This window comes from Gekko japonicus, unplaced genomic scaffold (assembly GCF_001447785.1).
Source record: "Gekko japonicus isolate JY-2015 unplaced genomic scaffold, Gekko_japonicus_V1.1 scaffold2775, whole genome shotgun sequence".
Classification (NCBI taxonomy): Eukaryota; Metazoa; Chordata; class Lepidosauria; order Squamata; family Gekkonidae; genus Gekko; species Gekko japonicus.
In genome coordinates, this window is record NW_015176060.1 from 177,387 (window position 1) to 189,998 (window position 12,612).

The following is a 12,612-nucleotide window of genomic DNA, read 5'->3' on the forward strand; positions in this document are numbered from 1 at the left end:
GTCAGGTTATCATTCCGTGTTTCTCTTTGTGACCACTACTTGGACCACATCATGCCAACCCCTCACGATATGGAGTTGCATCGATTTCCTCGCAGTGGACCACTACTTGAGAAAGTACATATGAGCAGCTAGTGTGATGCAGCAACAAAAAAGGCTAATGTGATTTTGGGGTGTTATCAACAAAGGCATAACATCCAAATTGCAAGATGTCATAGTCCCACTGTACACTGCATTGGTCAGGCCAACCTGGAGTATTGTGTGCCATTCTGGAGGCCTCACTTCAAAAAGGATGTGGACAGAATGGAGCATGTGCAGAGGAGAGTGATGAGGATGATAAGGGCCTGGAGACCAAGCCCTGTGAGGAAAGGCTGAGGGACTTGGGAATGTTTAGTCTGGAGAAGAGGAGGTCGAGGAGGTACATGATTGCTCTCTTTCAATATCTGAAGTGCTGTCACTTAGAGGAGGGCAGGGAGCTGTCCCTGTTGGCAGCAGAGGACAGGACTCACAATAATGGGTTGAAATTAAGGCTTGAAGGTTATTAGGAAAAAGGCTTGAAGGATATTAGGCTTGAAGGATATTAGGAAAAATAATTTTACAGTAAGAGTTGTTCAACAGTGGAATCAGCTAGTGGAACCAGCTACCTAGGGGGGTGGTGAGCTCCCCCTCCCTGGCAGTCTTTAAGCAGCGGCTGGACAAACACTTGCCAGGGATGCTGTAGGCTGATCCTGCATTGAGCCGGGGGATGGACTAGATGGCCTGTATGGCCCCTTCCAACTCTATGATTCAGTGATTCTATGACAGTACTTTTCTTCAGACATGTCTATCCTGGGGGCTTCAAGATAAGAACACATCTAATTTCCTGTATTTCAAGATCCAGTACATTGTGAATTTGTCCTTAATACTCCAGCCTACTTACCACCTGCTCCTCTTTGGCTTCCATCAAGCTTTCTGTCTTATTTTGGGAATGGAATTTCACAACTTTGCAAGCATGGCCTAAATTTAGAAATTCTGAAAAGCATTTTGGAAGCAAGAGGCTGCATGACAACAACAAAAAAGTTTACTTGAAAATATCATTTGTAATCTAGAGGATCAGACATTTGTATGTACCAAGGTCTTATGTAAAAGAGACTCAGGGCTAGGAAAGCAAGCTACCAGTTTAGCCATGTTTTAAGGGAACCTTATTTTGAGAAATTCTGCATGTTTCACAGCCCCCAGTTCGTACAGTCCTGGCATCCGGAGTGACTCAGCCTACTCCTGTCTACAGCAGGCTACGTTAACTGATTGGAACCGGCACATAACTAGTCATGTGGCTGGCTCCATGCAGCAAATACATGGCATCACTAAGCAAATCTGCCTTTCTCTAGAGAAATTTTTCTAGATAATGGAACTGATTCTTAAACACGCACTTTCATGTGGCCCTCTAGACACTAACATAGGAAAAGGCTAAAAACCTATTCCCAGAGCAGACAGTGGTGGATGGCAGTGTCCTTGTTGGCAAGTATAATAATCCATCAATGTATCTTATTGTCAACATAGCCCCATCTGCAGATACTTAAATCCGCAGAGTAGAGCCATGCAGACAGAATGGAGATTTGTCAGCAAACGTGGGGTTTGCACACACACACAAAATCTGAAAAGTTAAAAAAAAAATGGAGGGGGTTAAACCCCCCACCAAATAGATGAACATTGATTGTGCAAATACAACCTCAGTGGCCCACCAAGAGAAATTAAGAAACCATAGGGCAAATGGAGGGTTTTTCCATGTGAGAGCCAGTTTGGTGTAGTGGTTAAGTGCGCGGACTCTAATCTGGGAGAACCAGGTTTAATTCCCCACTCCTCCACTTGCACCTGGCTGGATGACCTTGGGCAAGCCATACCTCTGGCACAGCTGTTCTTGAAAAAGAGCAGTTTCTGTCAAGAGTTCTCTCAGCCCCACCTACCTCACAGGGTGTCTGTTGTGGGAAGGGGAAGGGAAAGGAGTTTGTAAGCCGCTCTGAGACACCTTTGGGTAGTGAAGGGCAGGGTATAAAATCCAATCTCCTCCTCTTCTTCTTCTTCTTCATAAAAAATTGGAATTTTGAAAAAATTTAAATCTATGCAATACTTTAATTTTAATCTAAACTTTACTCTATTTTGCTTCTTTAGCAACATGGAATGCATAATTTATAACTCATGATATAGCACTGTATTCAATGGCCTGCTCATGGAACTAATTCGTACCCATACTGGGAAAGCAGACGTAAAGCTTTGTCCTGTTCCAAATGCTATACCTATAACTCATGATATAGCACTGTATTCAAAGGCCTTCTCATGGAACTAATTCATAGCCATACTGGGAAAGCAGACGTAAAAGCTTTGCCCTGTGCCAAATGCTATATCAATGAATATTTGGAGATGAAACATGTGCTACTGCTGCTGTTCACTGTTTTCAGGGCGTTGTCTCAGTGATCACGTACCAAATGTAAATTTAACGTCACCACACATCAGACCATACAATGAGATCAAATAAAGTCTAACACAATTCTCCAAATACAGGCATTGGAATCAGGGCAAAAAATACATTCCTAGTACCAAGGCAGCTGGACTAACTCCCTCCATTTTGCCATACTACTTGCCTTGGTCACTGCCTTGGACATAGGGCAACATGTTCACCCTTCTTCTGAACAGAGAGGGGAAGAGTGATGGGAGGGCTTTGTTTGCACTCAGTAGCATCAAACGTAACTGGCTAAATGGAATCATGACATCATCTTACTTTCTTGTCCCTCAACTGGAAGTCTCTAGGGTTAGGGGTGGTGGCAGCGAAGAGACCTTCTTTCTTTGCTACCACTGCACTTGCTGAATTTCATCCAGCTCAGTTGATTAAATTGTGTGAACCCTACTAACCAAGGCTAAATTCATCTGATCAAGAAATGACTATTAAATTTGACCATTTTGCCAGATTCTTCTTGAATGATATTTTGCTGATCCAGTCTGATTTGTACTTCATTTGGGATACAGAGCAGGTAATAACAGTGACAGAAACACTGTCTTGTCAGTTTTTTTAAAGGATAGTTTCTGATTGATCCTCTTGATGATGTTGACAAGATTTCTAGAGCCATGAAAGCCACCATGTCTAAACAGAACGCTTGCCCACTTTCCTTCTGAAATTGTGACTAAAGAAAATTAGGGACTCCGTCAAAAAAAACACATACATTATTTTTTTACCTGAGCAATCTTTCCAAGAGGCAGTTATTAGACTACTGAAGAAGCTGTCTTCAGTCAAGAATAATTTGGTAAATTATAGACTAGCTTCCAATCTGTATTGTTTGGGGGTGGGTAGGTGGGGCTAAAGTAATCAAGTGTAAAGAGAACAATCACATAGAGTTTTCTGGATAACACATTTGCCCTGAATCTGTTTCAATCTGACTTCAGGCCTCGCTTTGGGACAAAGACAGTTTTGGTAGTCACAACTGATCATCTCTGCCTAGAAGTGGGCAGGGAGAACACTTCACCGTTAGTGTTAACTAGGTCTAACAGCAATGGACCACACCATTCTGTTGAATTACCAACAGTATGAGGGGGAAATGAAGGGAACAGTCCTCTGCGGGTTTTCTTCTTTTAGGTACTTGTTGGAGAGGCCAAGTCAGTTTCTTGAGAGTCAGTCTGGAATGATTCCAGAACTTGATTCTCTCGCACATGGAAATTAATTTCTATATGCACCTGCTTGGGATGTCATCGACATGCTGATAACACTTGGCTCTATATTTCTTTGACCAAGTCAACAGATGCTGCTGATGCTGCCCTGGGCCAATGCCTGGATGGCACAGGAGTTTCTTCATCTATACGCAATTTGTAGGATTCTTCTCGACTCAGCCAACCTAACCACATTGATTCATGCTTTTGTGACCTCACAACTGAATCACTTACATGAGGCTGCCCTTGAACATAACTCAGAAAAGCATAATGCTGACACAAACAGTTTTCTCTCCGTTATACCTGTTTTGAAAGCTTCACACTGGCTGCCTCTGTTTCTAGGCTCAATTTAAGTTGCTGGTTTGGGCCTATAAATCTGTTTGCATACCTGAAGGATCCATCGAGCAGTTACAGCAGTTTCAGACTGCTGCCCATTCGTATAAGGATGTGAGGCAGCCTGCTCAGGAGCTTTTTATGCATTGGCCACCCCTATTCTGTGGAATCGGCTGCCACCAGAGGTGGAGGGCAGGATCCAGAAATCAGCGTAGGTGTGGATCATGGCACTTCTCTGCTCCTCCCTCCCCCATTAGGCCGTTTTGTTATGAAGAACGTCTCTACTGATTGGTTGGTAGAGAGATTTGGAAGGGGGTGTGTGGTGCTTGTGTTTTAGCTTTCTGGATTGAGATTCAGGAGGACAGCTGTGCTGGTCTACAGCAGAAGAGGTATATTTGAGTCAGGAACAGCTTGGAGACCAACATGGTTTTGGGGGTATAAGCTTTTGAGAGTCAAAGCTCCCTTTGTCAGACTGCTTTTGTTTCAATTACATTTTAGGGTTCTGCTGAAAGTTTCTTTGTACATCACCCTGAAACTTCTTTTTGAGAGAGACCATTTGGTAAACCCTTTCAACAGAAAATTAGATAATTCTTTGTCCCTCTCCCCAAAGCATCACCAAAATCTGGAATGTAATATCAGGCCCCCTCAGCTTCCAGTTAAGGAACTGCTGTTTAAAAGTAATGTACAAAAATTCACCTTGTACATAAGTTTCCTCCATGTTCCTCTTGGTTTAAGGAGTGAGGCATTAGAGCCCCAAAGGACAGCCTCATCTCAAGTTCTTTTCTCTCTCCCCGCCCCACAATGCCTTGTACAACTTTACGTCCTGACTTGATTATGTTATGCATCTGGTCCCAAATTATACAACTAAAGTCACAGAAACGGGCAGCATAATGGCATGAGGATCTAAGGCTAAGTTGTACTAGAGGTTAGTGGGGGTGGGGTGCCAATTTTAGCAAAAGTGTCCTAAAAATTTTCTCTAGAAACAACATACTTGCTGCTTATTATATGTGGCAGCTTGGGTCGGGAGAGCTGTATGACCACAGAATCACTCAAGCCCAGCACTTGCAGAATGAATACGCCGATATTAAATGAATCTCTTTCTGCTGATTACCTCAAGAGGCACTTAGAAGCAAATACCATTAATTTCCAGGAGAGGCAAAAACCCAGACTAATAAATGATTATAGTGAACTCCACTGATCAATGAGTACAAGGAAGGCACCTGTGTTTTGTTGTTAAAGCACGCAGGCTGCACCACCACAATTCGGAAGAATAAACATATTTGGACAGAAGGCACAAATCTCCCCCATTGGAACAACTTGAGCTGGCTGTAGAATTACTCCAAATTTCTCTAATAATGATCTTGAATTTGTTTGTTTTTTAATACATGACACACAGCAGGAGCCTATGAGGTCCAATGGTGCTATACCTTGTGTCCAGTACTTCCTCAGCTTTTAACCAGTTGGGGGCCCTTGAGTCCAACATAGTCCCAGATAAATGAAAATGTGCTCAAACGTGGGCTTGTGTCAGGCTCATGAAAACACCGGAATTCTCCCACCCTTCTCACATGGAGCACAATAAAGGATTTGATCATCTAAGACTCACTCTGGTTACCTATGATGTCTGAACACAGGCATGTGGGGGGGAGGAAGAGGAAGAATAATAATTGGTTTTTATACCCCGCTTTTCTCGACCCTAAGGAGTCTCAAAGGGGCTTTCAATCACCTTTCCCTTCCTCTCTCCACAACAGGCCTCTTGTGAGGTAGGTGGGGCTGAGAGAGTTCTGAGAAAACAGTGACTGGCTCAAGGTCACCTAGCAGGCTTCAAGTGGGGAATCAAACCTGGTTCTCCAGGTTAGAGGCCACCACTCTTAACCACTATACCATACCAGCTCTCCATTAGCCAGGATTAGATTTTGGATCCCTGTTAACACTTAAATTACCTTAATGTTCTCACTTGGACACATAACTGGCTGCTCATTTAACATTTAGATTTAGATACAGAGAAGATAGTTTATATTGCTTTAAACTAATTTATCAAAAGAAGTACAGAACTTGGCTTCCAGTTTGGCTTCCGCGAATGGCGGACGCAAGAAGTACAGAACTTAACCTCAAAGATCAATTTACTGCATTTTTAATATGATGTTTTCATAAAAGTACTGAATTATAATATTTTTTACCATTTTCATAACAGCCCTTTTTCTTTTTAAAACACTGCCAGATTAATATTTAACAGAACACAGCAAGATGTTATCTACAGTCCTTTCAACAGAAAGATCTGTATAACACTAAATGGAGGTTTTGCGCTATACATCAATTGGCTGAACACTTAGCTGGCCAAATGGGTCCTTATAATGGAAATCTGATAAACTGAAGATAAACACACAGAAGATGAGAGGTAAAAATGTGGGAGGATTCGGGGGGTCCCAATACCCCCAGGTCCAAAGGGTCGGTGTGAGACTAACCCAGGGACTGAATTCACTCCAAAGAGAAAACAGAGTCCGGTCAGCTTCATGCGAATATACTATTTTATTGAAACAACCAAAGTAGAATATGAACAAAGAATAGAACCAGTAGTATATAGAAACCCAAAAAATAATAATAAAAGTAACATTCCTTGTCTGCTCGCCAAGCCCTACAGAAGGGGTTGTTGAAGAAGCAGCCCCGAACGTCCAGATTCATACTCTTTTATACCTAAAGGATTCAATGCAAGATGCCACGCATAATGGGGTAGTCTGTGATGTAAACCAGACTCCACCTTCTTACCAATGGCAAGAACAGCAATGGACTTTTACCTAGATACATAATTATTGTCTATTCTCTTCAGATTGGTATCGTGCTCTCAGTGCTAATCTCTAATGTTTAGACCAAGTGTCTGGCATACGGAGGGCCTGAAAGCTACGAATCCAGGCAAAAGGTATATCTGCAGGGCACAGCTTTAATTTTACGCTTAGGTTGCCAGCCAAAGAACAAAGGCTCATGGGATACATGAACCAAAGAACAGAAGTTAGCTATATCAAAACCGACATAGAACTAAGGAACACAAAGTCCCAGGCTCATGAAAACCCAAATTCTGTCACACAAAAAATTCCCAATAAATAATCTAACAACATAAACTCAGGGACTCATTCAATGAAAATCATTAGTATATGGGCTCCTGTGTTTGAAAATGGGCCTAGTGTGTCTAGAAGCATCATATTTTGTGAAGTCCGTGGCCTGTGTAATGCCCTCTGGGGACAGGGCAACATCGGGATGTGATGTCATGTTACTGTTTCCTTATGCAAGCTGCTGTTTTCTCCATTCCAGGCACCCTGAAAGTGTGGTTCACTTCAGCCGCCTCAGGGTGACACTGCATTACCTAGGAGAAAAGCCACAACACTGCAACCTGCCTCCTACTTCTCCCTTCTTTTCCTGCCTCCTGCCAGCCTCCTCCCTTTCCCCCTTCCTTCCTTATAACCCCCACTTCACAGCTGGCCCTTAAGTTAAGCTCCGCCCTCCTCTTCTCTGTTCTCTGGCTCCTGTGTTTGAAAATGGGCCTAGTGTGTCTAAAAGCATCATATTTTGTGAAGTCCGTGGCCTGTGTAATGCCCTCTGGGGGCAGGGCAACATCGGGATGTGATGTGATGTTACTGTTACTGTTTCTCCATTCCAGGCACCCTGAAGGTGTGGTTCACTTCAGCCGCCTCAGCTTGTCCGTGGCCTGTGTAATGCCCTCTGGGGACAGGGCAACATCGGGATGTGATGTCATGTTACTGTTTCCTTATGCAAGCTGCTGTTTTCTCCATTCCAGGCACCCTGAAAGTGTGGTTCACTTCAGCCGCCTCAGGGTGACACTGCATTACCTAGGAGAAAAGCCACAACACTGCAACCTGCCTCCTACTTCTCCCTTCTTTTCCTGCCTCCTGCCAGCCTCCTCCCTTTCCCCCTTCCTTCCTTATAACCCCCACTTCACAGCTGGCCCTTAAGTTAAGCTCCGCCCTCCTCTTCTCTGTTCTCTGCCCTGCCTGAAAATACCTGGGCCAAAAGAGCTATTGTTCTCCCACCGAGGCTTGCTCACCTTTTAGGCTTCCGCAGGCTGTCCTGACGGCACCTTGCTGCCCCTGGTCCCACCCACCCAGGTGAGTCTTGCTGCTGGGCCCAAGGGACTGTCCCGCCCTGCCAGGCAGTTCATTGTATTGCTAAAACATAAGATCATTTTTGCCTAAGATTCAAAAATGGAAACAAACCACTTGAAGAATCCCATTCTAAATAACTTCACTTATGAGCAGTGTTCCCTCTAAGCTGAGTTAGGGTGAGCTGGCTCGCAGTTTTTTAGCCTCCAGCTCACAGATTTTTGTCTTAGCTCAGGAAGGAATGCTCCAGAGCAAAGTAAATTATACATTAGCCAAATCGCTCGCTCACAACTTTAATGCCAGTAGCTCACGAAGTGGAATTTTTGCTCACAAGACCACACAGTTTAGAGGGAACATTGCTTATGAGCCAATCCAAATAAAGTCAAGAGTCAGCCTGATTCTAAGCATTTGTGTAGAGTAATCTGCCCTGTAAATATTAAGGTAGCACTATACTGTGTTGAAAGAAAACAATAGGTAGATTGATATAGTGGGTTTTTAAATGTTTGCATTGTATCTGTATCGTTCCACCAGTATTCTTCCTTCCAAAAACAGAATAAAACTTAGTCACTTACCATCTGTTTGAGATTTGCTGAGGAATATTGTGCTGGCCCGTGGGTGATCTGAAGGGTTGAACTCCATGTTCATATCTTGAAAAAGAGAAAGGAGAACACAGAACGTAAGGAGAGATCTGTCTAGGACAAGGAGCACATCTTTGTGTTTCATTCTCTAAACACACACATTCATCCATTTTAAAAGCAGCATTTTAAAAATGAATGAGCTTGAGACCCTGAATTATAGCCTCTATACTCTCGCAGCTATTTCCTTTTCAAATTAGAGTCTATTCAGATATTATTTTTAAGTGCTCTTTGTTCAGATGAAAAAGAATAACTTGTGCCTCTGCACAGACCCAAGTAATGTAAGGGGCCGGCTGTTAAACACATCATCTCCTTCCGTCAGATTGACAGAGTTCACTTTCACACACAGAGGTGACTTCAGTCAAGGTCCAGTGTGATAACGTGGTCAGAGTGCTGGATTTTAAACAGGGGAGGCCTGAGAGTACAAATCCCCATCGAAGTATGAAACAAGCAGTGTGACTCTGGGACAGTTATTGACTCTTAGCCTAACCTACCATACAGGTTTGTTGTGTAAAGACTGAAAAAGAGGGATGGGGGGGGGAACTTGGTATGCTGCTCTGTATCTCTTGGAAGCAAAGCAGAATATAAATGTATTATTCCAGACTTATAAACAGCCACTTGCTGTACAAGACAGAAGAGTTTTAGGGGACGGGGGTTGTTTAACCTTTTCTTTTACACCATAAGTGGCACAGAAATGCTTAGGCAGTTGAGCTACTAATTATTTTATTATTAGGCCAATACATTCTTTGGATTTATTTGCAAGGCTTTGCCGCTACTAAAAGTGGGCACCAATGGGGGGGGGGTGGATTCATGTACAAGGAGGGGGAACAAGGCGAGCAGAGCAAGAGAGATTCTGTTTATTCTTTCTGATTCTGTGGAGGCAGCTTTGGTAACAACCACTGTAGCACTTCTACCCAAACTGTGATGCATGTGCTTCAAGATGATGGAGACCGGTGTTTATCCTCAGTACCAGGCCCATGGGAACTCGGGAAAGGATGCTAAAGAGAAAGGATAAGAGGAAGGAGGAAAGTTTCCTTTTTGTCCTGCTCTCTTTCTGCCTGAGTCCTGGCTGTTTGACCAGTTGTGTTTCAATTATATATAAGGAGAGATTACTCCAGACTTATAAACAGCCACTTGCTTCTGGTGCACAAGGAAGAAGAGTTTTAGGGGGCGGGGGTTGTTTAAGCTTTTCTTTTACGCCATAAGTGGCACAGAAATGCTTAGGCAGTTGAGATATTAATTATTTTTTTATTAGGCCAATACATTCTGTGGATTTATTTGCAAGGCTTTGCTGCTACTAAAAGTGGGCACCTATTGGGGGGGTGGATTCATGAACAAGATGAGCAGAGCAAGAGAGATTCTGTTTATTCTTTCTGATTCTGTGGAGGCAGCTTTGGTAACAACCGCTGTAGCACTTCTACTCAAACTGTGATGCATGTGCTTCAAGATGATGGAGACCGGTGTTTATCCTCAGTACCAGGCCCATGGGAACTCGGGAAAGGATGCTAAAGAGAAAGGATAAGAGGAAGGAGGAAAGTTTCCTTTTTGTCCTGCTCTCTTTCTGCCTGAGTCCTGGCTGTTTGACCAGTTGTGTCTGTGCTCTTCTCCTTGCTAACAACATTCAGAAACAACACGAAGGGGTGCCTACAAGACCCATGGGCACCACCAAGCTTGTGGGGCAAGCATAGTCTTTCTGTAAGGCTCCATTGGTGTCCAACATGTCTGCTCAGGACATGTCTAAGAAGAATTGCTCATTCGTGTTTCAAGAAATCACACGGAGTTCTTTTGTGGGTAAGTAGAGCTGCTTGTGAGCAATTTTCCCATCTGAAATACTTGCCTAGAAGTAACAGCTCGGATAAACAAATCCATCAAACCCGAATGAAGAGGCTTAGGCTAAAATACAACAAAAATGCTACTGGAGCCGAATCTGATTGTTTCACATTTGTCATTAGTATCTTCTTACCACTCCCACGATATTGCTGACAGGCAGAACAGGGACTCCTGCTCCATACAGTATGAGAGTTAAATGCAAAAGCTAATTATGCATCGCTGTGTGATTGTTAGCTGGGTGGTTATTATTCAATCTGATTGCTAAGGATGGTGACACTCCTGTTGAGATTAAATAGGTCAATGCTTAACCAAGCTTCAGGGTACGAGAGAACTTTTCCCTTGCACATCATAGAAAAGGAAAAGAGGGCACTGCTCTTCCACTTTTGGCCTCTTCATTTGCATGGGGAGAAAGAGCAAAAGGAGTAAAAGTAGTCCACAATCATCAGTAAGGCTTCCAAAAGGGCCAGACTTAACATGACTTTCCCTTGGGGGGGGGGGACATCTGTCATCCCTCCCACTGAGTGCTCAACTCTTGAACTGCTGCAGCCAAACTAGACATAATGGAGATCGCAGATCTTCCCGCATCTTTTCAAAACTGAATTATACCTGTGCAGGACCCTGATCCAAGGCCATGTTGTTTTACTTTAAACCAGACGCAGCAAATTGTTGCTAACTCCTGGGGGGGGGGGAAGAATGATAACTGTCCTTGCACAGGGTGGAGGGAGAAGACAATTGGCAAATCCATGCAAGGATGGAATGGTAAGCATCTCCTTTACTAGTGGGATCCCAATTCAAATCAGGTCCCTGCACAGCTTTTAAAAAAACCAATGGGAAGAGCCAACATGGATCTGCCAGTTTCACTCTCCCAGCGGTGGGAGCAGCAATACCAAATGATTCTTCAGAACAAGTAGATAGGCAAGTCCTCAGTGGAGGCCCCAAGAAGAGCTGAAAGAAGCCCGGAAAAGGAAGGACAACACAACAACAGTGAGTGGGAGAGGTGAGTATCACATGGCTCCTTATCACATGTGGCTGCTGTATCTCCAGCATAACCCAGAATTCTTTACAGATGTTTGAGATATGCACACACTGCTGTTCAGGGGCATCCTGTGGCTTGTAGATATCAGGCAAGTACAACTAAACCCTAAATCCTACTCAGTCATACACAAAGGGAAGAATGTAATGGAATTTCTTTTAAAAAAAACAAAAACAGCCAACAATCTCCACTGTTAAACTCATATCACATTAATCTAAGCAAAGGATGTATTCCATTATAAGGTTTACAATCAATAACTTCTAAACTTTGTAATAAATCACTCCTCATACATATTAGAACACAGACCAGAGAATGAAACTCTGCTACTCTGTGTGCTGTAGTGACTGGTTAGGGTTTTTGAATATGCCTTAACTTTATCTAACTATGCTGAATTCGCACACCTCCTAGGTTTGTCAGATGATAAACTAGAGATACATGAGGCTCCTGAATTTAGCTACAGAAAAAAGGGGAGAACCTTTGCTGGGGGCAATTGCTCTGGTAACTTCTTCCAGTACTATCTATGTGTTCTGGGAAATTCTTATAGAGACACTTTCCGCAAGGAATCCATTTACTGGACTCGCTTACTATAAAAAAGGAGGAGGAGGAGATTGGATTTATACCCCACCCTTCAGTTGGAGTCTGAGTGGCTTACAATCTCCCTTCCCTTCCCCTCCCCACAACAGACACCCTGTGAGGTAGGCGGGGCTGAGAGAGCTCTTTTGAGAACTGCTCATGAGCTAGCAGTTCTGCAAGAACTTGTAACTGATCCAAGGTCACACCAGCAGCTGCATGTGGAGGAGTGGGAAATCCAACCTGGTTCTCCCAGATTAACTCTTAACCACTACACCAAATTGTATAGCACTGTAAGGCCTCTTCACAGAGTACATTTTCAAATTTGGATCTAAGCACACATCTAAACATTTAAAGCAGAGGTGTTGAATTCATTTGTTACGACGGCTGGATCTGACAAAAATGTCACTTTGTCGGGCCAGGCCATGTG

At 43.4% G+C, this 12,612-nt stretch overlaps 1 protein-coding gene across 1 annotated transcript in view; it reads right to left on the reverse strand.

The window, feature by feature from the left end:
* Positions 1-8,759, reverse strand: part of LOC107123451 (cyclin-Y-like) — a 58,361-nt gene extending 49,602 nt beyond the window's left edge. The window contains 1 exon segment of the mRNA XM_015426701.1: positions 8,687-8,759. Coding sequence (XP_015282187.1) covers positions 8,687-8,759 — 73 coding nt within the window.
* Between the last annotated feature and the right edge of the window lie 3,853 nt (positions 8,760-12,612).